General features: G+C 34.8%; 2 protein-coding genes and 1 pseudogene across 6 annotated transcripts in view; 2 read left to right on the top strand and 1 right to left on the bottom strand.

The window, feature by feature from the left end:
• The window catches only part of si:dkey-220o5.5 (actin filament-associated protein 1-like 2), a 70508-nt gene extending 61990 nt beyond the window's left edge, over positions 1-8518 (top strand). For 4 of the 5 annotated variants that reach the window (XM_048209151.1, XM_048209152.1, XM_048209150.1 and 1 more), the window contains exons 12-15: positions 813-903; positions 4989-5158; positions 6472-6582; positions 7552-8518. In XM_048209151.1, the coding sequence (XP_048065108.1) occupies positions 813-903; positions 4989-5158; positions 6472-6582; positions 7552-7578 (399 nt within the window). In that variant the 3' untranslated portion in view covers positions 7579-8518. Of the gene's footprint in view, positions 1-812; positions 904-4988; positions 5159-6471; positions 6583-7551 lie in introns of those variants that run through there. The other variant, XR_007187391.1, reaches the window with a different exon arrangement.
• Positions 8519-9642: 1124 nt separating this feature from the next.
• On the top strand, positions 9643-22357 carry fhip2b (FHF complex subunit HOOK interacting protein 2B). Its single transcript, XM_048209422.1, has 17 exons — positions 9643-9859; positions 10756-10834; positions 11032-11198; positions 11290-11394; positions 11961-12080; positions 12198-12386; positions 13066-13262; positions 13390-13507; positions 15135-15211; positions 15324-15516; positions 15597-15766; positions 15847-15987; positions 18054-18144; positions 18357-18497; positions 20310-20450; positions 20608-20708; positions 21196-22357. The coding sequence occupies exons 1-17, from the start codon at positions 9809-9811 to the stop codon at positions 21296-21298; spliced, it is 2184 nt and encodes a 727-aa protein (XP_048065379.1). The 5' UTR covers positions 9643-9808; the 3' UTR covers positions 21299-22357.
• Positions 22358-22496: 139 nt separating this feature from the next.
• Positions 22497-25093, bottom strand: LOC125279576 (annotated as a pseudogene).
• Positions 25094-26306: the final 1213 nt, after the last annotated feature.

Raw genomic sequence — 26306 nt, 5'->3', positions numbered from 1 at the left:
GGCGTGGCGTAAGTGTCCGTGTCTGAAGGTGCAGGTTGTGTGGCTATGACAATTAGAATGATTTCTGAAGGATTTCTGAAAGACAGGAGTAATGGCTGTGGAAAATATAGCTTTTCCATCATAGGAATAAATAATTTTTTAAAATATATTAAAATAGAAAAGAGTTATTTTAAATTGTAATTATATTTCACAATATTACTGTTTTTACTGTATTTTTGATTAAATAGCCTTGGTGAGCATAAGAGACATAAAAAAATATTACTGATCCCAAACTTTTAAATGATTGTGTACGTGTTAACGCACAATTGGTACTGTGTTCGTTATCAGCCGATATTACAGATTTTTTTTCAGTAAATATCAGTCAATATTGGATATATATCGGCTGATACTCCATATTTAATTGTGATGCTCATTTTCTCTATATTTTTACATTAAGATTGCATTTACTGTCATCTAACAATCACTTAAAGTTATTTGAAAAATAATAACACTAATCATTTAATAACGCTGTTAAATGTAATGTGTAGCAAATCACAGAATGAATATCCATACTTGGTGACATCAGCCATAAAAAGGAAAATGGTTTCAGAGCAAGTTAGCATATTTTGATGAAAGATTACAAAGACAAGCATTTTTAATAACGTTTTAATATTTCATAATAACCCATAATTGTTCTCAATGTGCACTATGATAGTAAATTTTGATTTCATGTTGCCTTTTTTTGAATTCATGGACAGTCCTTGCTTGTTCATTGCAAGTCTGACAAGCTAACATTACTTATAACTTATACATCTGTTCCATCCATTTGTCAGTTTCAGAAACCCTACACTGGTGGAAATGGAGAATTGGTGTCATCCAAGGATTCTGCCAACTACAGCAATAATGAAATCTTCAGCAACCACAGTGAGTCAGTCATATTACTCCAGTCCCTAATCCTGAGTTGCACTTTTTAAGAAAGGAAATGCATTAAGATTAAAATATACTGTACATTTATAGTTCTCTCTCATTTTGTCCCATTTTCTACTCTCATTGCCCGATCCCACTGATTCTGTCACCAACTTGGTTGTAAAAGTCATTTTAAAACTGCTTTTACATTCATAGGCATTTTTTTCACTCTAACCTCATTGCTTTAAGCAGATCAGCATCATCACATATAATCAGTCTTTCCAGGTCATTTTTCTCTCGTAAAAATCTTTAAGAATACTTTAATGCATTTGGTCGATAAAATGAGAGATGCAAATGGATGTTGGAAGTTATGATCTACATTTATAGACCCTCTCACGGGCTCTAGGTGACCGTGAGCATAAGCTCATTTCCCACTTGAGCACAAAACATATGATTAAGACATACACAGCTTTCCCTCACCCGTCACTCCCTCGTCTACGGCAAATACTTGACAATTTAGAGGCATCTGCTTTTAATTTGAACAGTGCTAAATAATTATATGGTGGATGGTGCCTGAGCTCAAAGCTCAGCTTTCCATGCTCATGTTTTATGGATATCCATAACATCCCAGAGCATAATTTTGTGCTTTTCAGATGTTTTATTAGCTTAATTAGACCAGTGTGATCTGTATAAAACAATATTTTACTTAACATTACATACTTAATTAATGTTAATTAATGTTTAGCTAATGCTCTTAATGTTTATGTTAATGCTTTGATCTTTTCTTGTGCAAATGGACATTAAGTTTTTCTACTGACTTCTACTGACAAAAGTGTTTTTAGTGACTTCTAGTGATTTATTAGATCGTGATTATGGACCTATTTACAGTGCTGTTTTTTTTCCTCGTCAGGTTTGTCAAATAAAGTTTGTACTGTAAAACTTTTACTTTGTGAAATATTATTAAAATTTAAAATTAATCTTTTCTATTTTAATATACAGTATTTTTAAATGTAATCTATTCCTGTGATGACAAAACTGAGCTTTCAGCATCATTACTCCAGTCTTCAGTGTCAGATGATCCTTCAGAAATCAAAATAATATGCTGATTAGGTGCTCAAGAAACAGTTGTGCTGCTCAATATTTTTGTGGAAACCTTACTTCTTTTTTTTTTTCAGAATTCTTTAATGAGTAGAAAGTTCCAAAGAACAGCATTTATTTGAAATTGAAATATTATAATATTATAAATGTATTCTTTACTGTCACTTTTGATCAATTTAATGTATCCTTGCCAAATAAAAGTATTAATTTCACCTTTACTGACACTTAAAGTTTTGAATGGTAGTGTTGGAGCTGTGTTTAGAATACGTCACTGTGTAAGCATGTGTTTTATAGTGTGTACTATAGGGCATGTGAGGTGACTGTGTTTCTGGACTGTCTCAGCAGAGGAAAGCAAGACTCTTGTGCTCCCATTTTGGTAGGGATCAGTGGTGGCTAGCGTTTTTTTCCCTTCTCCCTTGTGGTTTTGGTCGCAGTTCAGGGATGTAGCATTGTGGCATGCACGCACGCACACACACACACACACACACACACACACACACACACACACACACACACACACACACACACACACACACACACACACACACACATCCTTTAAGATTCTTCAGTCAAAACCATGAGAATATCATGTTTTCTTTTTGAACCCAACTTTCCAGGACGTGCTATACTCGGGGAGGAGATTAAGACAGGGTAAAAAGTAGAAAAGTGAACATCTACATCTAAAACATCTGCAAGACAATGAATAACCATACAGTACCTTTTAGAAAATACATTTCATACTCAAACTAGTTTTGCTTACTAAAACTGTTCAGCAGTGGACTTCTGAAAGTTATGAATATTTCCACAAAATGTCACTTCCACCACATCTCAAATGATGTTTAGTGTTTTAAAAGCATTCTGTGGTGCACAATAACACAAAATTACAGAAATTATGCACAATATAAATATTTCAATTAAATTGATCTTGATTTTTTTTTTTCCCTTTACACATCACATCTATCATATTTTATCTCAAGCCCTTCATTGACACTATTCATGTTATTCACATTATTGGTCAGTTTTTACGAAGCCCCACCCATGTACATCAGCATGTTTTACAAATTTTTTCCCTCATTTTAATTAAATAGTGGGCACAATATAATAATGTGTTCCCTTGTTTTAGTTAAATCAAAATGAGTGAACGAATTAGTTCACAGTGCCCACAATTTTACTAAAATGAGAGAATTAATTCCTAATTTGTGGGAACAAATTCGATATATATAAAACTATATATATTTTTTGGCTGTATGTCATGTACGTGTCAGGTGTGACTGTAGAGAATGCATACGACGCAGGAGTATAAATAGAAGTCTTTAAAGGGTTAGTTCACCCAAAATTGAAAATTCTGTCATTAATTACTCATGTTTATGTTGTTCTATACCCGTAAGACCTGCATTCATCTTCGGAACACAAATTAAGATATTTTTCAATAAAATCTGATGGCTCCGTGAGGCCTGTAACTGAAACTAAAACAGAACATACATGTTACAGTGCTTGACTCCTAAGTTTTTATACAAAAATGACATCATTGTTACATACACTACAATTTAAAATTTGGTTTGAGTAAATTTTATTTATTTATTTTTTAAAATTAACACTTTTATTCAGCAAGAATGCATTAAATTGTTCAAAATTGACGGTAAAGACATTTAAAATGTTACAAAAGATTTCTATTTCAAATAAATACTGTTCTTTTGAACTTTCTATTCATCATTTTTTAAAAATGTACCAAGTTTTCCACAAAAATATTAAGCAGCACAACTGTTTTCAACATTGATAACAGTAAGAAATGTTTCTTGAGCAGCAAATCAGCTGAAGGATCATGTGACACTGAAGACAGGAGTAATGGATGTTGGAAATTTAGATTTATCATCACAGGGGGAAAAAGTCATTTTGAAATATATTAAAATAAAAAAGTTATTTTAAATTTTAATAATATTTCACAGTATTACTGTATTTTGTAATCAAATAAATGCAGTCTTAGTGAGCATAAAAGACTTCTTTTTAAAGGGGCCCTAGAATTAAAAATTGAATTTATCTTGGCATAGTTAAATAACAAGAGTTCAGTACATGGAAATGACATACAGTGAGTCTCAAACTCTATTGTTTCCTCCTTCTTATATAAATCTCATTTGTTTAAAAGACCTCCGAAAAACAGGTGAATCTCAACATAACACCGACTGTTACGTAACAGTCGGGGTGTACGCCCCAATATTTGCATATGCCAGCCCATGTTCAAGGAATTACACAAGGGCAGGACGTCTGGATGTGCACAGCTGAATAATCAGACTAGGTAAGCAAGCAAGGACAATAGCGAAAAATGGCAGATAGAGCGATAACAACTGACATGATCCATGATATCATGATATTTTTAGTGATATTTGTAAACTGTCTTTCTAAATGTTTCGTTAGCATGTTGCTAATGTACTGTTAAATGTGGTTAAAGTTACCATCGTTTCTTACTGTATTCATGGAGACAAGAGCCGTCGTTATTTTCATTATTAAACACTTGCAGTCTGTATAATCCATAAACAACTTCATTCTTTATAAATCTCTCCAACAGTGTAGCATTAGCCGTTAGCCACGGATCACAGCCTCAAATTCATTCAGAATCAAATGTAAACATCCAAATAAATACAATACTCACATAATTCGATGCATGCATGCAGCGTGCATGACGAACACTTTGTAAAGATCCATTTTGAGGGTTATATTAACTGTGTGAACTTTGTTTATGCACTGTTTAAGGCAAGCGCGAGCTCCGTGGGCGGGGAGCGTGAGCATTTAAAGGGGCTGCAACCTGAATAGGCGCATTTCTAATTATGCCCTAAAATAGGCAGTTAAAAAAATTAATTCAAAAAAATCTATGGGGTATTTTGAGCTGAAACTTCACAGACACATTCAGGGGACACCTTAGACTTATATTACATCTTGAAAAAAAACGTTCGATGGCACCTTTAAAAAAAATTACAAAATCTTACCAATCCCCTGTGCGTTTGTTTTAGGTACAAAAGTGTTTGAGATTGAGAGGGGTGTACAGAAGCTGGACCTGACAGGAAAGAGTCGTGTGCAGTTACGAGCAGGGTCAGAGATCAACCTCGTGAGCGTGGGGACAAAGCCAGCTAAACGGAATTCCTTCAGACGGTCCCTTGCTTTCTGCACTGAACGAGCACAGGTAACAACTATCCACCTGATACTTCCCTTACAATAAAAGCACAGTAGCCATTGGTACAGTGATGATATCAGATTATAATACCATAGAACTTTTATATTGTATCACGATACTTAATGATTACTTATTCGTGCATCATGGTATTTGGTACTCCAAGGGAAGACACTTCAAGGAAATCCATGTTGTTACCATACTTACAAAATTACCAGACAGTACCACAGTAATACCGTGTTTGTTTGTTTGTTTGTCTGTTTATTTTTGTTTTGTTTTTTTGATCATATATCATGGTAGTACCTTGTTATTCTTGGAATACCATGTAAATTCATGATATTTTAGTATCATTGAGATACTATTATAGTTTTTTGTTAATATTTTGAAGTAGTTTTTATTTTTATGTGCCATTTTGATTTTAAATTTTAAGTAATTTTGTTGTGTGTTTTTGTCATTTTTATTATTTTTTGAATATGTCTATGTAGTTTTTATTAATGTTTATTTTGGTTTTAGTTTGAGTTATTTTCTGTACATCAAGTTAAACTAAATGCTAAATGACTAATTTCCTTTAACTTTTTTTTTTTTTTTTTTTTCAAGTAACAATTTTTTGTTTGTTTTAAAATTTTTCTTTTGTTTTAGTTAACTAAATCCTTGTATGCTGGCATTGCCATCTGATGATATCGCTGTATCATGGTATCACAGTGCCCTTTTGCACCACAGCAATGTTAGAAGAACCACAGTAAATTTAGTACATGCCCAAAAAACATGATAATACCATAGTATTATTTGTAAGGGCTGATGGGAGCCGTTTAAAGTGGTACTTGGGTCTCGGTAGATGACTGAACTGCTGAAGTTGAAGTTTTATTATTACACTGCCATCTGTTGTTTGGATTGTGTAACTGCAACACTTTGCAACAAGTTAGTATTAAATATTGATTTGTAAGATAAATTACATGAGACAAAGATGAGAATGCTTGATTTTGGGCCATTTTTTAATGTAATTTTTTTGTGGCTAGTCTTGTTTGGCGCTTTGTTTGTCAGTTGCTGCTGCTGTTGTGAGTTCAGTAATTACAGTGGGTTGGATTGGGAGCCACTTCCTCCCCGAGGAGCAGAAAATAACGCTCAGATAAGAGCTGTTTTAACCGACCATTACACCCTACTTTATCAAACAATGATGAGTAGGCTCAGTGGAGGAGTCTGTTGACTTTTGACATGTTTTTAGAAGCAGCTGTGACTCTTGTTTGCGTCATTTAGGATATTTGACCATTTCACCCTATAAAAGGAAATGTCTTGAACACTCACCTCTGTTTTTCTGTCTCTCAAAGGGGGGCTTTCTGACCCCACTCTTGAGAAGAACTGCCTCAGCAAAAAACACACTAAAGAAAGCTCCATCTGCCCTGTTTATCGAGCATGGCAAGGTCTTCCAAAGGAGGAAGGTAAGATTCCTTCAGCATGAGCACACTGCACAGCCTCCCACATGGAGTTGTGATTGTATTGGATTTCCCGATGATTCAGTAGATGAACTGACAACTAAAACCAGCCTCTGACTTGAATGAATTTTGACCTTCATTATATGGACAAAAATGTTCCACTGGAGAAACTAAACTAATAATTAACTAATAAGAGTCATAAATTGCATGATTAAGACCAACACATAATTTTTCTCAGTAAATGTCACCCAGGGTTATTATTGTTAACTAAAACTAAAACAATTTTTTGTGAGTTGAAGTAAAGCTGAATAAAAAATATTAAATGAATTGAAACTAAACTCTTACCTTAAACTGTAAACCTAAACAGTAATATTTTTTTAAGCTGTCAAATCGGTTAATCACATCTAACATAAGTTTGTGTGTGTGTGTGTGTATATATATATATATATATATATATATATATATATATATATATATATATATATATATATATATATATATATATATATATATATATATATATATATAGTGGGTGCAGGACACTATAGTTCATTTATGTAAGTGAGGATTCCAAAATAAAGTAAACTGTTGACATATTATACCCAAAAATTCTTCATAATAATAATAATTAAAAAATTCTTCTCTTTTTTAATCAATTTTACTACCAGTCAAATTGATAAAAAAAATGATTAAAAAAATTGGAACCGAAAATTATTCAGACACTTTGACCTGACCATGTATTGCTTAAGTGTTATCTGACATAATTAAGATGATTTTTTTCTGACACAGTTTAACTCTGAGATTTTGCCATATTTTACCTTTTTTTTTTTTTTTTTGGTTTGACTTTGAATTTTGGTGGGTTTTTTTTTTTTTAAGTCTATGGAGAGTCCACGCAAACCACATATACAGTGTGTGATAATAATACTAATAATAACATTGCTATGACCCTTAACCTCTTTCTGTTTGTGTTTGTAGGAGTGGGAAACCAAAGCTTCAGGTTGACATCAAGAAAAAACTCTCCCATATTCCCCTCATATTGTCAGTATATTATTGCACTGAAAATAATATTCTTTCCAAGCATGTGGATCATGCAGTGGTTTGGATTTTTAAAGTTGTTTGTTATTTTTTGGGGTCCTTGGTACTGCTAGGAAAATGACTGATCAAACAAACACTTTAGCGCCATATTCTGTTCATATACAAAATTTCATCTTCACACACAGAGGGTTACAAAATAGGGAGCAACTGCAAAACATTTTTACATTTCTAGTAAATGTTTGTTGTGATGATGCTGATGTGCATTTCTTTAGAAATGTGAGATAACTTCGACACCATCATTTCAGGTAGAATAACTATGTGTATAGAATGGCACATTTAAATAAAGTGGAGTTTTACGTGTATCATCATAGCACAATATTTATCCTTATGTAAATCACTTTGCACTTGAACTCAACCTAAACTGTTTTTGCGGTTTTCAGGAAGGCATTGTTATGGTCAAAATCAGGAATCATCTGTGAAGATCAAACAGGATATGCTTATAGCCTAATGATTATTGATTATGATTATTGAAGAGTAATTACCTCTTTCTTTTTTATTTTCACAAGACTCACAAATCTGTGGTAATTTATCAACAATTGTACAGTTTATTTCAGTGCACATGCAGTATATTATGTGTTGAGCTTTTTTAATTATGTACCATAACCACGTTTTTTATCCATGTTTTTTATGAAGCATTGATTTGTCATTACAGCTGAAGAGATTTTGCTGGTATTGATCCCACTTTAGGGAAGTTTTTTTTTTTCTGTATAGTTTGGTAACTTGTTTATGATAGAATAGCCTAATATTTCTGTACAAATGATAACTGTGGAGAACAAAAACACCACTAATGAGCATAGTATTTGTACAATAATTAAAGCAATGCTGGATAAAGCATAATTTATTCATTTTTCCTTGTCTATGAATCTTGTTATTTTTTCCTGCTTGTTTTCTCGAGAGAGTAAATTTTATGTAAAATGGTATGGTTGCCATAATGTGATGATTTCATTCAAGGTTAATGTAGGAACAGTGAGGAGGCTTTTTTGATATCGTTATATGAAATTTCTTCTATTGTCCTTGAAATATGGTTAAAGTGTACTGCTGTATGTACTGGCAAGCATTTATGTACACTAAAATATACTTTAATTTCTTATACTTTAATACTTGATTTTCTTGAATTTCTTTGATTAATATACAGTGCAACTTACGTACAACTTTAAATGTAATATTGAATAACATACTACAGTTAAATTCATAATCAAGTAGGCTACTTGACATCTGCTTTAGTATGTTAGTCAACATTTTGAAATAAGTGTACTTATTTAATGCATGAAAGATTATTCAAACATAACTTAAAATGTATTTAATTTATAAAAAAATATATTTAATTTTGCATTATTACAAAGTGCACTTTTTAAAAGTGTACTTAAGTGTATTAAGAAACATAGTCATGAAAGTTTACTCTTTAAAAGAGGGGTCTCTAAACTTCTGCAGAGTTTAGCTCCAACCCCAATTAAACCTGAACCAGTTAATCAAGGTCTTGTTAGGCATACTAGTAACTTCCAGGCAGGTGTTTTGAAGCATGTTGGAGCTAAACTCTGCAGGACAGTGGCCCTCCAGGACCGAGTTTGGACACTCCTTCATTAAAATGTGATTGTCTCTCCTTTTCACTTCTAATCCCTATTAGCAGTGTGTACTGCTTTAAAGTGACTTTCAGTAATATTTTATCTGCAAGTACAGTTTTTTAATGTTATACTTTTAAAATTTGAAGTACACTACAAGTGCACAAGTATTATTCGTGAAATTTCATATAAACCCTTGTGGAATTTGAATTAAGGTAGGCTACCTTTTCAAATATCCTGTGGGTTTATCAAATTAACATTTTTTTCACTGGACATGATTAGCCTGATATGGAGATAAATTCTACATAAATTGAAAATTAAAATTGATTGACTTTTTTTTTTTTAAAGTTTCAGATTTAGAAAGTTTCAGTCACACTGCTGTGTATTGTGTACACTGTCTGTACACTTTGACAGTCATGACAGTGGGGGTCAGTGTTTGCTACTGCAGGCAGATAGTGAAGCTCAAGCTAAGCAGCCACATAAACAATGTTTACAAACTACATTAGCACTATATATTAACGATATAAAAATGTCCAAAACGTAATATAGAATTTGATAAGCTTTGCTGGGAACCAGCCATGGACATGTTTAATAAAGTGACGGCTTTTCTGCAGCAGGCTTTGGAAACAGTGAGTAAACAGTGACTTTTGAATATCTTCAAACTAGCCTGTTAGCTTAGCTGAGCTAATATAGAAAACAAATCTCGAGACACTTGTTGCGCGATACTGTAAAACTTTATAGAAGTTTTAACTGCTTTATATATACGAAATACGCATTTTGGTAGACTGTCAACGTGTTGTCACGCCTTTAAGTGTTGAAGATATATACATTGTCTTCAGTTTAGCTTGTGTGCTACAGAAGTTGAGTAACGTTACATTTCATAGTACAGTAGATTGTGTTGATTTGCTGTTATTTATTGTTTATTATGTCCATGGATGAGGTATTTACGATATTAGGGGATATATTTGAGGGGTTTTTTGTTCCCCATACACGTTTGGGTTTGTCATTAGAGAATTTATTCACGTAGAAGGTGCGGGTCTGGACAAGTTTCTGACAGGACAAAAAAGTCCTTAAAACCTTAAAAAGGTTGACAGCATACATGCATATACAAAAGTACATACATAACATATTTGAAGACTTAAGCCACACTTAAAATGCATTGGCATTATAACAAAATATCAAACCAAGTGGCATTTTCTTTTAACAAAGTTTGGGGCAAGATTTTGAAATTGTTCAAAAGTCACAGTAAAGACATTTATAATGTTACCAAATATTTCTATTTCAAATAAAAGCTGTTCTTTTGAACTTTCTAATAGTCAAAGAAACTGCACAGTCGTTTTCAACATTGGTAATAATACAAAATGTTTCTTGAGCAGCAAGCTTTGATGATTTATTATGTTTAATAATTATGTTTTAAGGATTGTGCATTTACAGGATCTCAGTGTTAATGATCATATACAATTAATGACAATAACAAAAGTGTAATTGCAGTAAAATACTGTTGATCCTGTTCTGATTCTTATAGAGAGAGCCTTCGATAAACCTGCTGGACTCTTTTGTGGATCACTGGAAAGCAATAACCAACTATTACATTGAAACTTCAGGTAAAACTATAAGTTTAAATTGAAATTAAGCAGTCATTTACTAATGTATTTGAGTGTTTATAACATACAGTGTGTTAAACAGTAAATTATGCCATGCTTCAATCTTATATCATTGGGAAAAAAAGAGAAAAACATTAAGAGGAAAGGTAAAGTAGTTAAAGGAGAGTTTAAATTGCATGTTTGTCTCTTGTACAAAGATGAGTCTTGTCCAGTGAAGCACACAGACATCCCATGGAGGCTCAGACAGATGCTGGACATCCTGGTGTATGAGGAGAAACAGCAAGGAGAGGAAACAGGTCCCTGCATGGAGTACCTGCTCCAGCACAAAATACTAGAGACACTTTGCACACTGGGAAAAGCACAGGTAGTAGGACACAGCCTCAAGACACAAATAAAAAATATATAAAGCTGTATATAAAGCTGTAAATAAACTGAAATATTGCTTCATTGTACAGTATCCTCCTGGAATGAGTCAACAAGTGATGCTGTTTTTCTCTAAAGTCCTGAGCCAGATCCAGAAACCTGTGCTACATTTAATCAATGTCTATCGGCCCGTACAGGTAAGACATGATCAGTAGAAACTGTTATTGAATGGAAAAGAATTGGGTGAAGTTTTTTTTTTAAACATTGTCCTTTGAAAAAAAAAGAAGACATATGGATTTGGGACAATAAGATGTTATTATAAGACAATAAAATATTTTAAAATGTTTTCAAAAGAAGTCCGGAGCTGCTGTTGAAATTTCAAAATAACAGCATTTATTTAAAATAGCAATCTGACTCCAAACTTTTGAAATAAATAATGACAGAATCTTTTAGGTCAAGATTCCTTTAGCTTTTATATCATTAGGTGAACAATAAAACAATTAAAAAAAAATCAATTTTCATTTTTTTTTAAATATACATTTTATTTAATTTGATTTGCGGCTTAATTTTGTACAAATTTAAGCACCGTGATTTTTTTCATTAAAGCCACTGTGATTATTTTTAACGTTTGGAGAGCATAACAGTCACCACATTTTGGTATGACTGAAGCATCCAGTATTTCTATGGAAAATTAGGTTGCATTGCACTCTCTGAAGTGAAAAATAATGTCTAATTTATTCCCTCATGTCACTCTCTGTTATAGAAACTGATCCATCTGTGTGGCCTCCCTGATTCACAGACAGAAAAAGAAGAGTCTCAGTTTCTCTTTGCTGTTTGCACTCGAGTCAAAAAAGACCCATATGTCCTCAACTATATCCTTGAGGTACTTTCTTTATTATGTCCTCTGACACTACTGTGTTGACTGTCATTTAAATTTAATCTGATTTAGATTGTGAATCTTAAAAATGATAACAAACACACCCACATTTCCATCACAAAGATTACCAAAGACTCTCAGAAGAGGTCCAGTTCTACCTCTGACGAGGCTGTGGAGAAGGGCTGCAGTGAAGCCTCCCGTCCTGAGAGGGCTCCCTCTCCATCGTCTCCCTCTACCAGTTCTGCCGCCTCCAGCTCACCTCAGGAAGCCACAGGCATTATCCCTGTACTCATTCACCTGGGGAAAAGTGAGGTGATTCATCATGAAAAAAAAATAATAAGACGGAATGGATGTGTATCTAAACAAAATGCATGACTGGGGAGAGGTATCCCAAGGCTTATTTACACTAAGTTTTTACTTAGCCTTAGAGTGTATCTGAAGACTTTTACTGAAGAAAAAAAAAAAAAAAACTTCTTTTTTAATTTCCATTCACCTATTTTTATGTGCAGTTTGGGATATTGCATAAAAAATCTTCTGTGGACCCCCCAGCATTGCTTTGTGGTCCCTTTATTAAATGAAAACAAAAAAAACAACATAATGCTAAACAACATAAATTACATGCTAAATTTAATTTTGTACAGTTTTAAGCACTTTTTTTTAACATTCGGACAGCATATACAGTAGATTCACCAAATTTTGAGATGAAATGAAGCATTTTTTTTTTTTAAATTGATCCTTGCCGCCCCTTGGTTTAAAAACAAAAAAACAAAACAATAAACAATAACCAGTACAATTGTTTGCAACATATTTGTAAAAATACAGTCAATAGTTCAGTGATGTGTTGTGCATTAAAGCCAATGAATTTCACTTTCATTCGAGTACAACACTCTTTTCAGAAAATGGTTGGTCTGTAAAACTGTAAAAAGTTGGTCAGTCAACTTTACATTCAGAATCATTGTTTTTAATTAGACTCCATTTCCCTCTCTCTTAGAAAAGTCGTGTTGTGCTCAGATCCATGGAGAGTTTGCTGCTGCTGGTCAGTTTACCACAGGAAGACACTGGACATCTGCTGGCTGAGAGAACTCCACTGTGTCACCTACTCGCTCAGAGACTGACTGAACTTTACTGCCTCATACCCTCATCACTCGACCCTGCAGACATCCACAGCTACTCCAGTGTACAGTGGAGGTTTGTGTCTGTTATGAAGTGCTGAATTGTTTACACTTTATTTGTGGACATGTGTCTTATCTCCTTATTACCTTACCTTATATCCTCCTCATCTCCTTATCTTGATAATCTGTTGTTGGTTTTGCAGGACTCCATTCACACAGGACAGTACAGTGGAGAACCAGTCATTTCCTGGCAGTGAGAACGTCCACAGATTCTTCTACTTTTTGGACTACTGCAATGAGCTCATCAAAGAAGCACCAAGGGTTTGACAAAATCATTAATTTTGTGTTGAGCATGTATGTATTTTATCTGTACATCTACATTAGTTTGTCCAGAACATGTCCTGAATAAAATCATTAGCTACGTTTCCATCCACCTATTTTTATGCACATTTTGGGATATCGCATAAAACATTTGATGGATGGAAATGCCAAGATGCCCATAAATAAAAAAAAAAATGCACATATAAAAAACATATGTGCTCAATTAAGGCACATACATTTTTTATCCAATAAGAAAACATGCATAAATTATGATTCGAACACATTTACGGAATAAATTCCTAACATTAAAAAAGTCACGTGACTTTTTGCGATGGGACGGCATAACCAGACTAACCAGCAGACTGATCTTGTTTCACAGCATCTGAAATGTTGTTTTGGTCCTTCTGAAATGCCTTAGCCAAAGTCTGTCATCAAAGTGACTCCGAAAGAAAGATAACAGGACTGCTTTTATTGTGTTTTGTCTTTTATTACATAAAATTTTTTTTATCAATTATTCATTTTGAGTACTGATGGGTACTCGGGGGTGGAGCATGTCTGTCATGGCGATAATGAAAATATTTTAATTAAAACACTGTTATGAACATTTATGTTGATAAAAATATTACATGAAAAAGTCTATCAAAATATGAAAATGTGACTAGAAAAATAGCACTGCTACATAATCAATAATGCATCAGTGTTTTCATAAAAGAAACATCTAAAAGGAATAGCTGCATGAGGTGAAGCTGAAGAATGAATGAACACCAGTAAACTGAATGAAATATCCTATGAGAATAATCAGATATCCTAGATACACAACATAAATATAACATTACAACTTGTATCTGCACAAAAGGATGCAAATACAAGTGAAAGCATTAATCCAATTGTGGATGCGCGCTTCCCATAACAGCGTGCTGAAACACGAACAATAAAGATCAAAGAATTCACAACAGTCTATAGTGTTCTCATTATAATAATATGTATATGACAGATTGGCGCTGCACTTAACTGTATTTTCAAAGAGAAAAAATAACTCTGCTGGATTATTAATAATATCATCAGTGTCTTTGAAAAACACACATCTACAAGGAATATGTCTCAAATAACCCAATCATAGTCAATAATGTCGGGCATTGCTGTTTGAGCTGATGCTGAAGAGTGAATGAACACCACTAAACTGAAGTGCTTTGCTAGCTGTTGATAAACTCAACCAAACGCATCGCATATGAGATTATTTAGATATATACAACATAAAAGTTATATTACAACTTACATCTGCACAAAAGAATGTGACTGCTCCTACATGCTTTTCTGAATGTGAAACTCCTGTTGTGGATGCAATCTTCCCGTAACAACAACGCTGAAACCGGCAACAAAAGCACCAAGAATTTACAACATTCTATTACAATAGTTTTCTCATTATAATGTTCTGTATATGGCAGATTGCTGCTTAAAGACATAACCCACTGTGTTTATGCGAATACTCTCCAAAAAGGCATTTTGACATTTTTGTGTGTACGTGTTTAGGCATGGGGTTGGGGTTGTATTTTTTTATGGTATAGAAATGGTCTCACACTGATTATAAACATATTGCACAAAATGATATGTTTTTTTTCCCCTTTAGGTACTTGGTGTTGAAATGGCCAGAGCAATTCACCTTCAGTGGCTTAAAGGAGTCATCCAGCCTCACCTGCTTCAGATGTGAGTAGAAAACCTCCTCAAAGGTTGCTGTCTGGCATCATAAATTAGAATTGTGAGTTTGCAGGATGACAGGAAGAGTGGTGCAGATTTTTTTAAAACTCTGGGTGTCTAGGTCAGAGGTTGGGATCCTGGTACACACCGCTCTGCTGTCCTGTTCTGTACGTCACATACGTTCTCCAGTGCTCCTGGAGGAACTGGTTCAGTTTCTGTTGGGCAACGACACTCATTGTGAACAGCGGCAGGACACACATACACACATTCTACGTTACCGCCTTATTGAACACTGCAACCACATCTCAGACGAGGTAACTAGGTTTAAAGATTCACATATTTTCACTCTTGAGAGCATCACTTTAAGTGTTACGTGTCTTTTGCCCTTTGTTAGATCAGTATTACAACGTTGCATCTCTTCGAGGAGCTTTTACAGAAGCCCAGCAGGAGCATCTTGACCAATCTGGTGCTACGTAATCTTGAGACGCGCAGCTACAGGCTGTCCGGATCAGGGGCCGCAGACGAGAGACATGCAGTTGAGAGTGATCTTCTGGAAGAGTCTGAGTGAGCAGAGAGACGGAACACAGATACTCTTACTTCTCATAGTGGCTCATCATTTATCACTCACTCTCTTTCTCCATCAGGGAGCTGGAAGAGGATCCATTTTTCACAGACATGTATGAAGACAGTGGGTTCAGTGGCCAGGAGCCTCTTCTGTCTCTGCCCAGTGGCAGAGAAAGACCTAATCCCAGTGCGCACACACAAGTCGCTGACATTGTCAACAGGTATCATTAGAAGACAAAGAACTTTTTGTTTTGTAATATAAAACCAGAGCATGTGAGTGGAGTGGAGCGGTAATATTTTCTCCAGAGCGGAGAGCGCCTTTCTGAAGATTCGGCTCGCTCAGTCAGCTCAGGGCCACTGGCTCAACCCAGAATGCCCTTTTTGATATGCTGTTTTGAGAATATGTGGAATAAGCAATAGGTCTAAGTTTATGGAGTTCAAATATTGTTTTAAATGGATAGTTCAACCAAAATTGAAAATTCTGTTGTCATTTATGCTCCCTGAAGTTGTTCCAGAAGAAATTTTGAAGAATTTTTGCAACCAAACAGTTGTGGGGCATCATTGACTTCCATAGTATTTTTTTTACCTACACTATGGAAGTCAATTGTGCCCCACAACTATTTGGTTACAAACATTCTTCAAAATATATTCATTTGTGTTCTGCAGAACAAAGAAATGTATACAGGTTTGGAACAACTTGAGGGTGAGTAAATGATGACAGAATTTTTAATCCCTTTAATGAAGTTGTGAACCTTATACATCAATTCACAGTAAATGTCAAAGTTAAAAATGAAGAAGGAGAAGAAATTGAAAGGGAGTGTGGAGAAAATTAAAAAATTCATTTTGTGAAATAGAGCAAAGTTCTTTTTTGTTCTTTGCTTAGTGGTAAAATGAAGTTTGAAATACCTTCGCAGCTCTTAGGGAACATCCCAATGCCGCTCACGCTGCTGAGAGCAGCGTTTAAATGAATATGTAAATATGTGCTGCGCCCTTTCCTCTCAATTACAAAATAACATAAAACTAAAATAACAGCGGTGAGAAAACAGCAGTCAAGAAAGCATCTGATCATAGCGATGTGGATATGTTTGCATGAGCTCTGCAATTCGGTATTATCAAGTCATGTCACATTTATTTGTACCACTTTATATAATATTGCTTTAAAGCCACAAATAGGCCTATCATAACTGTTATCTATAAGCCTAGTGTAATTGAGACATTTATTTAAAAAATTCCTTACAAACAGAAATTCGTATAGTACAGAGAAATTTTAATGTCAGATCCGAATTTGAGCAAACGTCATTTTACCAATGAGCAATTCAGTTGGGCCGTGAGCAATTGAGTGTAGTATTGAGGGGAGCATCACACCACTCCACTTCACTTCACTTCACTTCACTTGCTCTGTATAAAAACAGAATTTTTGAAGGACAAAAGTTATAGTAGCATCATAACCGTACTGCCCTTTCAGTAATGTTGAAAAAGTGTTTGTCCCCAGTCTAGTTTTCTGTATTTTTCCATATTTTTACACTAAAGTTAAGAAGATCTTCAACCAAAACCTATGAAGGCACAAAAATATTTTTTGTTTAATAATAAATAACAATGATAAATGTGTCAGTATAATGACAATATAAAAATCACTTGGAAACAACATGTTTTCATAATATCATGCTTAATATTTTTCTCACACAGATGAGTTTGTATACATCAAAATATTGGGCTGTCTTTATATTTTAGGAAGGGGATCATCATATTTTGAGCTCCTTGAGATCAAATAATTTGGAAACCCTTTAGTGTATAGGATATATACACACACACACACACACACACACACACACACACACACACACACAAACGCACTACTGTTCAAAAGTATGTGGTCAGTAAGATTTTTTTTTAAAGATTTTATTAGGCAAGTATACATTTATAATGTTACAAACGATTTCAGTTTCAAAATATTTCAAATAAATTCTGTTCTTCCTATTAAAATATAAAATATACTTATATTCAATATACCTAAAATATATTAGAATAGATAAGTTATTTTAATTAATAATATTTCACTATCTTACTGTATTTTTGAATATTTATTCTATTTTTGATTAAAAGTATTCAAAGATTTTTATATAATATCAGTCTTACCGACTGATATTATATAATGCCAATAATCTCAGAGTGGTGAAATATTAATATTTTTATTAATATTAATATTAATTGGCCTGGTTGAAATATTGGATGTCTATACATGTGATTGATTGTTTGAATGTTTCTAATTTGTTTTTAATTTTATTAGCTTCTTGTGTTTAGTGCCCCAAGAGGCAAAAACATCCCATCTTGTTCAGGGAGCAGGATACGACACGTATGTTCATGATGCGCACAAACAGGTGAGTTGGCACACTGAAAATAAAATAAAAGTTGAACCAAATTTTTTGTTACATACTAAATACTCAGGTGATGTGTGTCATTGGGCTGTCTTACTCAGTCAAGTTGAAATTACAGTTACTATCAACTGTGAGCAAAAACTATCACTGTTTTTGCTTTTTTGAATTTGGTTTTCAAGTATTCTGATACTGAAACTGTCCCTCTCTCTCTATAGTTAAAAGAATGTACTTCTCTTTCACGTGACTGGAACTGGTCAGATTCTGCCAAAACCACTGAAAACAACCCAGCTACAGAATTCTATGAAGGGCACTTCCTACAAATCCTGTTTGACAGGATTGCACGCATATTAGAGCAGGTAGAGTAGTATTCTCAAACATGCCTCGCTCTCAGCTTGAATATAAAGTGGATATAAAAGGTCTACTTACCCCTGTTAAAACAACTGGTTTTTGTGATGTAAAAAATTAAATGAAGATAAATCGTGTCAATACTTTTGCATGTTTTATGTAAAAATTACAACCTTGTGCAATGCCACTGAAAACCAAAGTAACACATTTCAGAGAATTTAAAAAAAAAAAACTTGGAATAACTAACTAATAAATGTGCACACCCCTGAACTAAAACTTAGCTGAAGCACCCTTTGATTTTATTACAGCACAGTCTGTTTGGATAGGAGTCAGCTTGGTACATCTAATTTTTGGAAAAACCTAAATTTCCTGAAAACCTACTGTGACTCTTCATGTCCCCCCACAGATTTTCTATAGGATTCAGGTCTGTGTTCTGGCCGGGCCATTCCAAAACATGAATCTTTTTTTGCTTATGTTTTAGGCAATATTTAGTTGGGCTTGGATGTTTTTTTTAGTCAGAAAAGGTTTGCATCTTTGCTACCCTGCCCCATAGCCCAGACTAGGGCTGGGTGGTATGACGATATATATATATTGTCTCAGTTTCTATTGTTAGAGATTTTGCTGTATTGTTTATATCATGGTATATAAATATATACTGCAATATCAGATAAAAAGCAGGAAATTCATGACATTAAAAAGAGTTAAACGCAATAAGCTGTGAACAGTAGAACTCAATGCGCATACTTACATGCACCCGAAACGCACGTGCAGAAAGATGCCTCTCTTAGACAGCAGGTGATCCTGAATTCAGTTCTCTTTTGAGGCTTATTGCACTGAAATGATCAAATACTGTTACGCCCAGTCTAGGGGAAAGGGTGCAACATGAAAGACTCTGAGAAATGTAATGAAATTAAACAATGATTTATTGATTTAAATTTATTGAAATTTGGGACTTATGATTCAGGAGCCAACTGGGCCAAAATAACAAACAAAACTTCCTTGTTTTGAACCTCTTTCCTAAACCCTAACTGAAAAGAAAAGAAAAGAAAAGAAAAGAAAAGAAAAGAAAAGAAAAGAAAAGAAAAGAAAAGAAAAATACAATGTACAAATCTAACTCCCTAACCAAAAACAAAGATCGAACAGTTTACAATAAAAAAAATGTCATCAGACTCCCTACTTTCCCAAATAATCAGTATTTACAATATATACAACCAGGCAAACAAAATTGAAAGGGCAATCCAAACTCAGCGTCAAGACAGGCAAGTGGGTCAAATATAACAAAGTTCCTGAGAACATACAAACAATTTAAATTCAAACAAACAATACTCAGTCTCTAATACTCTTAACACATTCAAACTCTCTTAACACACACAACTTCTGCTCAAAACAAAAGATCTCTGTCAAGAGGAAGTGATGACATGCTTTTTTAAATACTGTGCACCAATCAGGACATAGCATCAATCAGCCTGCAGGAACCAATCAGGATTAAGTTCCTAGACAGACACACACAGAGAGAGACACTCACAGAAAAACAAAAATAGAACAAAACACAACCATAGGGTCATAATAAATGCACACACGATTATATCAAAATGCCCATCGTGTGGAGTATTCACATAAACATAGTCAGTTATGTCTTCACTGAACATAAACAGTTGGCCGAAAACCACGTGTGTCAGTGTATTCTGTCTTCAAGTGACAGCAGCATAATAGTACCAAACAATAAAATGCAAAAAGAAAATCACTCACTGATCTTAACTGAATAACTTTCATATCATAAATAAGAATGAATAATAAGAATCACATTTTCCATTTTTTTCCAGCCATATGAGCTAAATCTGCAGGTGACATCAGTTCTGTCCAGATTAGCTGTGTTTCCTCACCCTCACCTGCATGAGTACCTGCTGGACCCATACATCAGCCTGAGCCCTGGAGCACGATCTCTTTTCTCCACTCTAGTCAGGGTGAGAACCATGTAAAAAGCTGATAGTTTGTAAGAAAGTTGCTTATGTTGTTGTGAATCAAAGCTTGCTGCCTGATGTATCAGCTACAGACTTTCAGAACAGCAGCCCTGTCTGCATTTATTTCTCAAGAAAATATGAGCATTGTGTTTTCCTGTAGGTGATAGGGGAGTTAATGCAGAGGATCCAACACATCCACAATGTGACAGACAGACTGATGATGATGAGGAGACAGCTGATCGGACTGGAGGAGGAGACTATGTAAGTTAGTCACTGCATGTATTAAGATGACAGTTCAACCTCAAATGAAATTTCTGTCATCATTTACTCACCCTCATGCACCTCCAAATCTGTATGCTGATATGTTTTAAAGGCTGGAATTCTCTGCAATTCTACATTAAACAATCAACTCAAAATATCAAACATGTTTGATATCCTATGAATGGTTGGAATCAGAGTCTGAATTTAAAAATGGAGCTTGTGCTCGTCATACGCTACAGGATTTTCTGTGATATCTGTCTGCTCAAATCTGCAGACGGCAACTAGTGTCGATGCTTAACAGACTATTGGGGTAGACATCTTGGCAAAAGTTGTGTAGTGTATTCTAGCCTTAAATGGAAAGAAAATGGGTCAGTGATGACAATTTATGGCTGATCTGTCCCTTTAAGAAGCATTCATAATGTGTAAATGTTTTTTTTTTTTTATTGTTGTTGTTTTAATAAAATATTATGTCTGTTGTCTCTATCAGGGTGGATCACATGACCCTGTTGAGAGGTGTGATAGTTCTGGAGGAGTTCTGCAAGGAACTGGCTGCCATAGCATTTGTCAAACTACCCATAGAAGAGCAATGAATCCATTATACCTAAACCAATGACAATACAAAGGATCAGGACCCAACAACAGCTGTTGGATGGCTCCATCAGTGGGAGAAAATAGATTTGCACAGAACAGACTTAAGTGGCGATATTTGTAGATTTGTAAGTCTTTTTTGATGATTATTTTCAGGGAGCTGTCAACCTGTCTGATGGCAGTTTAACTTTTGCCCAAGAAAAAAATTACTTAAAAAAAATAAGACTGGTGCTATTGGATTTCACAAACTCTGTCTGACGTACAAAGTTGCTTATTCTCCACAGCTGCACGTCTTGCTGAACAATGATGACAATTCACTTTAAGGGGAAGCAATAGAAAAAAAACATCTCTTGCACAATAAGTTTTTACTATATACACTGTATTATATAGTTTTAGGCCCAGTCATTCACTCCTCTTTGAATTTGAGTATTTCTGGTTGGATGTCTGCTGCACTGTGCTGCAAATCTGCAGCTCGTGCCAGATGGAGAAGAGCAGACGCTTTCCATTTATAATTATAGCATTTGTTGTCAAATTGAATTAAATGGTTTTTATTTCTATAAAAAAAAAGCAAGACAACAGTGGTGGGCAAGTAATGTAATCGGTGTACAGCTGAACACCGTGTAACACTGGTAAAACTGACTTCCACAGCAAGCCTATTCTTTAATTCCCTCGGTCAGTGTTTTTTTCATTCAAATATGCAAATCAAAACCTTTCTTACAATTCTTACAATATGGATTTTAAGCTATTGCACATCCCCTCTTTAATTTTTTTCCCCCTGAAATATTAACTACATTTGTTTAAGTGTATCATTATGGTGTGTAAAGTAACTTTATTTATCTTTGCTCTATGTCTCTAAAACATGAATAATCAATGTTGTTATATTTCTGAAGATTTTATGGCTGAATCTAAGGGCTGGAGAGGTATGCAGATTTGTGAATTTGTAATTTGCCATTGGCTGGTACTCTCAATAGATCTTTATTTTCTACAGAGGTCTTATGTGACGACTGTATGCAATACTTGCTTATTTCTGTTGTCACAGCAATAAACTCATAAAATATTAATGCAGAGTTCATTGTATCAAATGTCTCTTGGTCTTAAATGTAAATGTAGCTGGAAATAAAGTTTTGCTGTAAAAGGCAGTTTGTAAATGGTAAAATAACAAATAGTTTCAGACAGTCAAGGCATGTTCTCATATACTATAAATGTGTTTACTAACACAAAACCATCAATATACAGTATATAACCTGTTTAGTTCATAATGTGACATATTTTGCTTTAAACAGAGTTAAAGGTATATTTATCGATTTCTGAGAAACACTGTTGATATTTGAAATTGACACCCAAACAAACACACCCCTCCCTTTATTGCTCCGCCCCCAAAATAACAAACAAGCTATGTAACACAGGCAACCACTAACAGCATTATGCAAGTATGGATGAATCAGCTGTGATTCAACAACAACAGCATATCTTGGTTCTGTGAAACGGCAAAAAACATCTCAGGTTAACGCATATAACCATGGTTCCCTGAGAAGGGCTTCAGAGGCCAGTCACGCTGGAGGCATTTCCCAATGTGTCTTCGAGTTCCCATTTGAAAGAGAACCAATGTTACTCTTGTATCGAGCAGAAACAAAGCAACTTCTGTGTCCACTTTCAGGCCTTCTTGCTCTCTAACTCCTATGACATTTTCCTCTTTCAGGGTTCCTATGCAGTCTGGATTTGATTTGAGTAATTTCCAGTGTTTCCAGACTATTTGTAAAATATAGAATTAAGAATTTCTAAAAATAAATTTAGTGATTTCACGGAAAAAGTTTAGTGATTGTTTAGTGATTGTCGAACATGGCTGAATTATTTCAAGGCACACATTTTCATTACGAAAAACTGTTTGTCTTTACATAAATGAGTCTCTTATGAACTTCACTAAATGAATGTGCATATGCCACTCAAACCTGCAACAGATAAAGGAGCAAACAATCATCTAATTCAGAATGTTCTTTGCTGTTGGGTCATCATGCAACATCAAACCAGGATTACAGTATCAAACCAGAGGTGAATATTTGCAGGTTATAAAGCATTTTATGTTTCTACTCATCATGTAAGCGCATGTTATCACGTCAAGAAAACCAATGAAAAAATATTGAAATATTTATTTGAGAAAATATTTACAGACACCGTACTATATACCAAATATAATTCTGTATGAACCATTCATGCTAAATAGGGTCTGAAAAATCTATAGAGAGTTTTTTTTTTAACCTTGCTCTTTGGTAATATCTCAGCTATCCCTCTTACTACAATCTTTCTACAAATGTCCCACTTGCTCACTCTCTCCTCCCCCATCATGAGTGGTTACGCCCCCTATTGCTGATTGGCTACAAGTGTTTTGGTGCTCCATGGATCAGTCGATCCACATTGGGTTTTTTTTTTCTTTTTCTTATTTACACTGCCAGGACTATGTACAAACACAATATTTTTTCACCACACACAGAACAGACATCTAGCAAATATCTGCAAAATTGTTTGTGTTATTAATTTTTTAACAGCGTTTCTCAGAAATCCGCTATTGCACCTTTAAACAGGCTAATCAATGAGACAATATAGCGGGAGACTTGATTCTATTAATCTAATTGATTGAACTGTGAGATGTAGTCTTTATATGACAGTTGGTTGGATGGGAGGGGTTAAAAATAAGAGGACTTGTGAGTCAGTCAAAAAGATATGTTTTGCTTTGGAATAACATGGAGTAATTGTTCAGTTTGGTTCAATAACTGTGTAAAGTTAATAAAGTTTGCCTAAATAATACAACACAAAACACCTAATGCCTAAATGATAAAACACAAAGTCTAAACTGAGAGAAGATACTTTGTGTTTTCATTCATAGGCTTTGAACAGGCAGGATGGACCCTTCTTGAATCTTCCATAGTATCTCGGTCCTCAGCCTCTGATTGGTCACTTCATACTATCTGAAATAATCCTTCTCTGATTTCGGTGGACTGCTAAGATCAATTTCCTCCTCTTCCTCATTATACTCCAATAGCACGAGAGTGTTTAAACATACTCCATCAGTTTTTCCAGGAACTCTTCCAGTGTGCTGCACTCCCAAAATTCCACATGTATTTACACTTAGCTGGTCATAAATGGAGGGCATGCACTTCTTAACCAGTTTTTTGGGGTGAATGCGAGAGTTTGTGCTTCGACTGAGGCCGCAACAGGAAGCTGGAAGTTGTTACCTAGCAACAGCCATACGCGGTCCTCATCACTGTTGTCACTGTTACCATTGCTGGAGGTGAATCAGGGACCTTGGCAACATTTTATCCTGGCATCAATGAGTGTGAGAATGTCACGTTTCCGGATGTTCGGAGGTAGACAATCACGATTGCACCACCGAGCTTGCAGAGAGTCAGCGTTTTCTTGCTCTGGAATCTTCAGAGAACCCCCTGGTGGATCGAGGAGGCAATGAGAGAACCACTAAGCAACCAAACAAGCAATTTATGAAACATTTACCATATCTAACCTGTTTTCTCAGCAAGAAAAGTAAAGCGAACCCAGTTTGGCCCTTTTTCTTGAATCTGCAGCAATGTGATTGTCTGGCAGTTAATTCCTGCCTCCTCTTTGACTTCTCTCTTTAGGGCTTCTACAATAGTTTCACCATCTTCCATAAGACCTGCAGGGAGATAAGCCACGACACTCTGCATATACGATACATGACATCTTATTTAGAGTGGATGGGGGAAAAAAGCTGTAATTTTTGCCATTTTGAATGATTCATGGTCAGTCATTTGTTTACATGCAACACAGTCAGAGCTACTTTTCTCTGTGTACAGATATGACATGACACAAGGGCAAATTAATGCAATTCCCAGCTAAATCCATCCTAACAGCTCGAAAATGTCATTATTAGGTTTATCAAAGTGTACAGGTTTTTTTTTTTCACTCACATTAATAACATTTTAGTTTTTATAAGATAAAACATTAGTGTAACTTTACAGATGGAGAAAAGAAATTGTACACTAGTCATTTGAGAAAACATTTACACAGCCTAACTGCTTGACAACTCTTAAGCTCCTAGCCACAAATTGAAACAAAAGATATTAATCTGAAACTAAACCTTTTGGAATTCACTGGTTTTACTATAATGCATGATGAGATATAATTGCAAATAACAAAGGATTAAGAATTTAGGAGTTTGATAAATTTAGCAATTTATAGCGCAACAAATAGAACTGCTAGAAAATATATTAGAAATGCCAAGTATCTTTACGACAGCAAATTGATAAGAATTGTATTTAGTTTGTGTTTAATGGCATATCACATTTATTAAAAGCTTACACATTCTATTTAGTTTATGTAGTAACCTATTATGTGCATTTATACATACAAATTCTATTCATACCTTTTATCTAGCTCTAAGGATGTCTTCATAAGATGTTTTCGAAGTAAGGTTTTTGCACCATATAGCAATTTTGACATTACCTTAGAATTGAAGATGACCGCACAGACTGCAAAACATGTTTTTTCATGTTACTGGGCTCTTTTGTTCAGGGACTAAATGATGCTTGGTGACCTCCAGTCACTCTCCCCTCAAAACCCTCTCCACCCTCTTCTTCAGGGACATGATGAAACGAACCTACAACAGACGCGCTTGTTACAGTAGAGACACCGGAGACAGATGTAAAAGCAGTTTGGATGTTTATTTGGATAATCAGCAGAGCAACAGGTAAGTGCAATGATGGATATGATGATCTTGGAGATGAAAGAGAGGTAATACTGTCCTTTGTTTGTGTTGCAGATGCAGGTAGATGAAGACGTTGGAGCTGGCAGACGGGAACACTCACACACATAGGTAGGTAGAGACACGAGGAGACCAGGAGACGATGGAGACGATGGAGAGTATGGAGACAGGTAAGTATCGCTTTGGGAGTCCTTGAGGTAAGCATACAACTTGTGTATAACGAACGAGACCGGACAATGTGTGTGTGTGAGTGTGGGGCTTAAGTAGTGCGGTGATGA

The sequence above is a fragment of the Megalobrama amblycephala genome, linkage group LG12, assembly GCF_018812025.1.
Source record: "Megalobrama amblycephala isolate DHTTF-2021 linkage group LG12, ASM1881202v1, whole genome shotgun sequence".
In the NCBI taxonomy this organism is placed as follows: Eukaryota; Metazoa; Chordata; class Actinopteri; order Cypriniformes; family Xenocyprididae; genus Megalobrama; species Megalobrama amblycephala.
The sequence above is the reverse complement of the archived record's forward strand: the minus strand, read 5'-3'. Positions and strand labels throughout refer to the sequence as shown.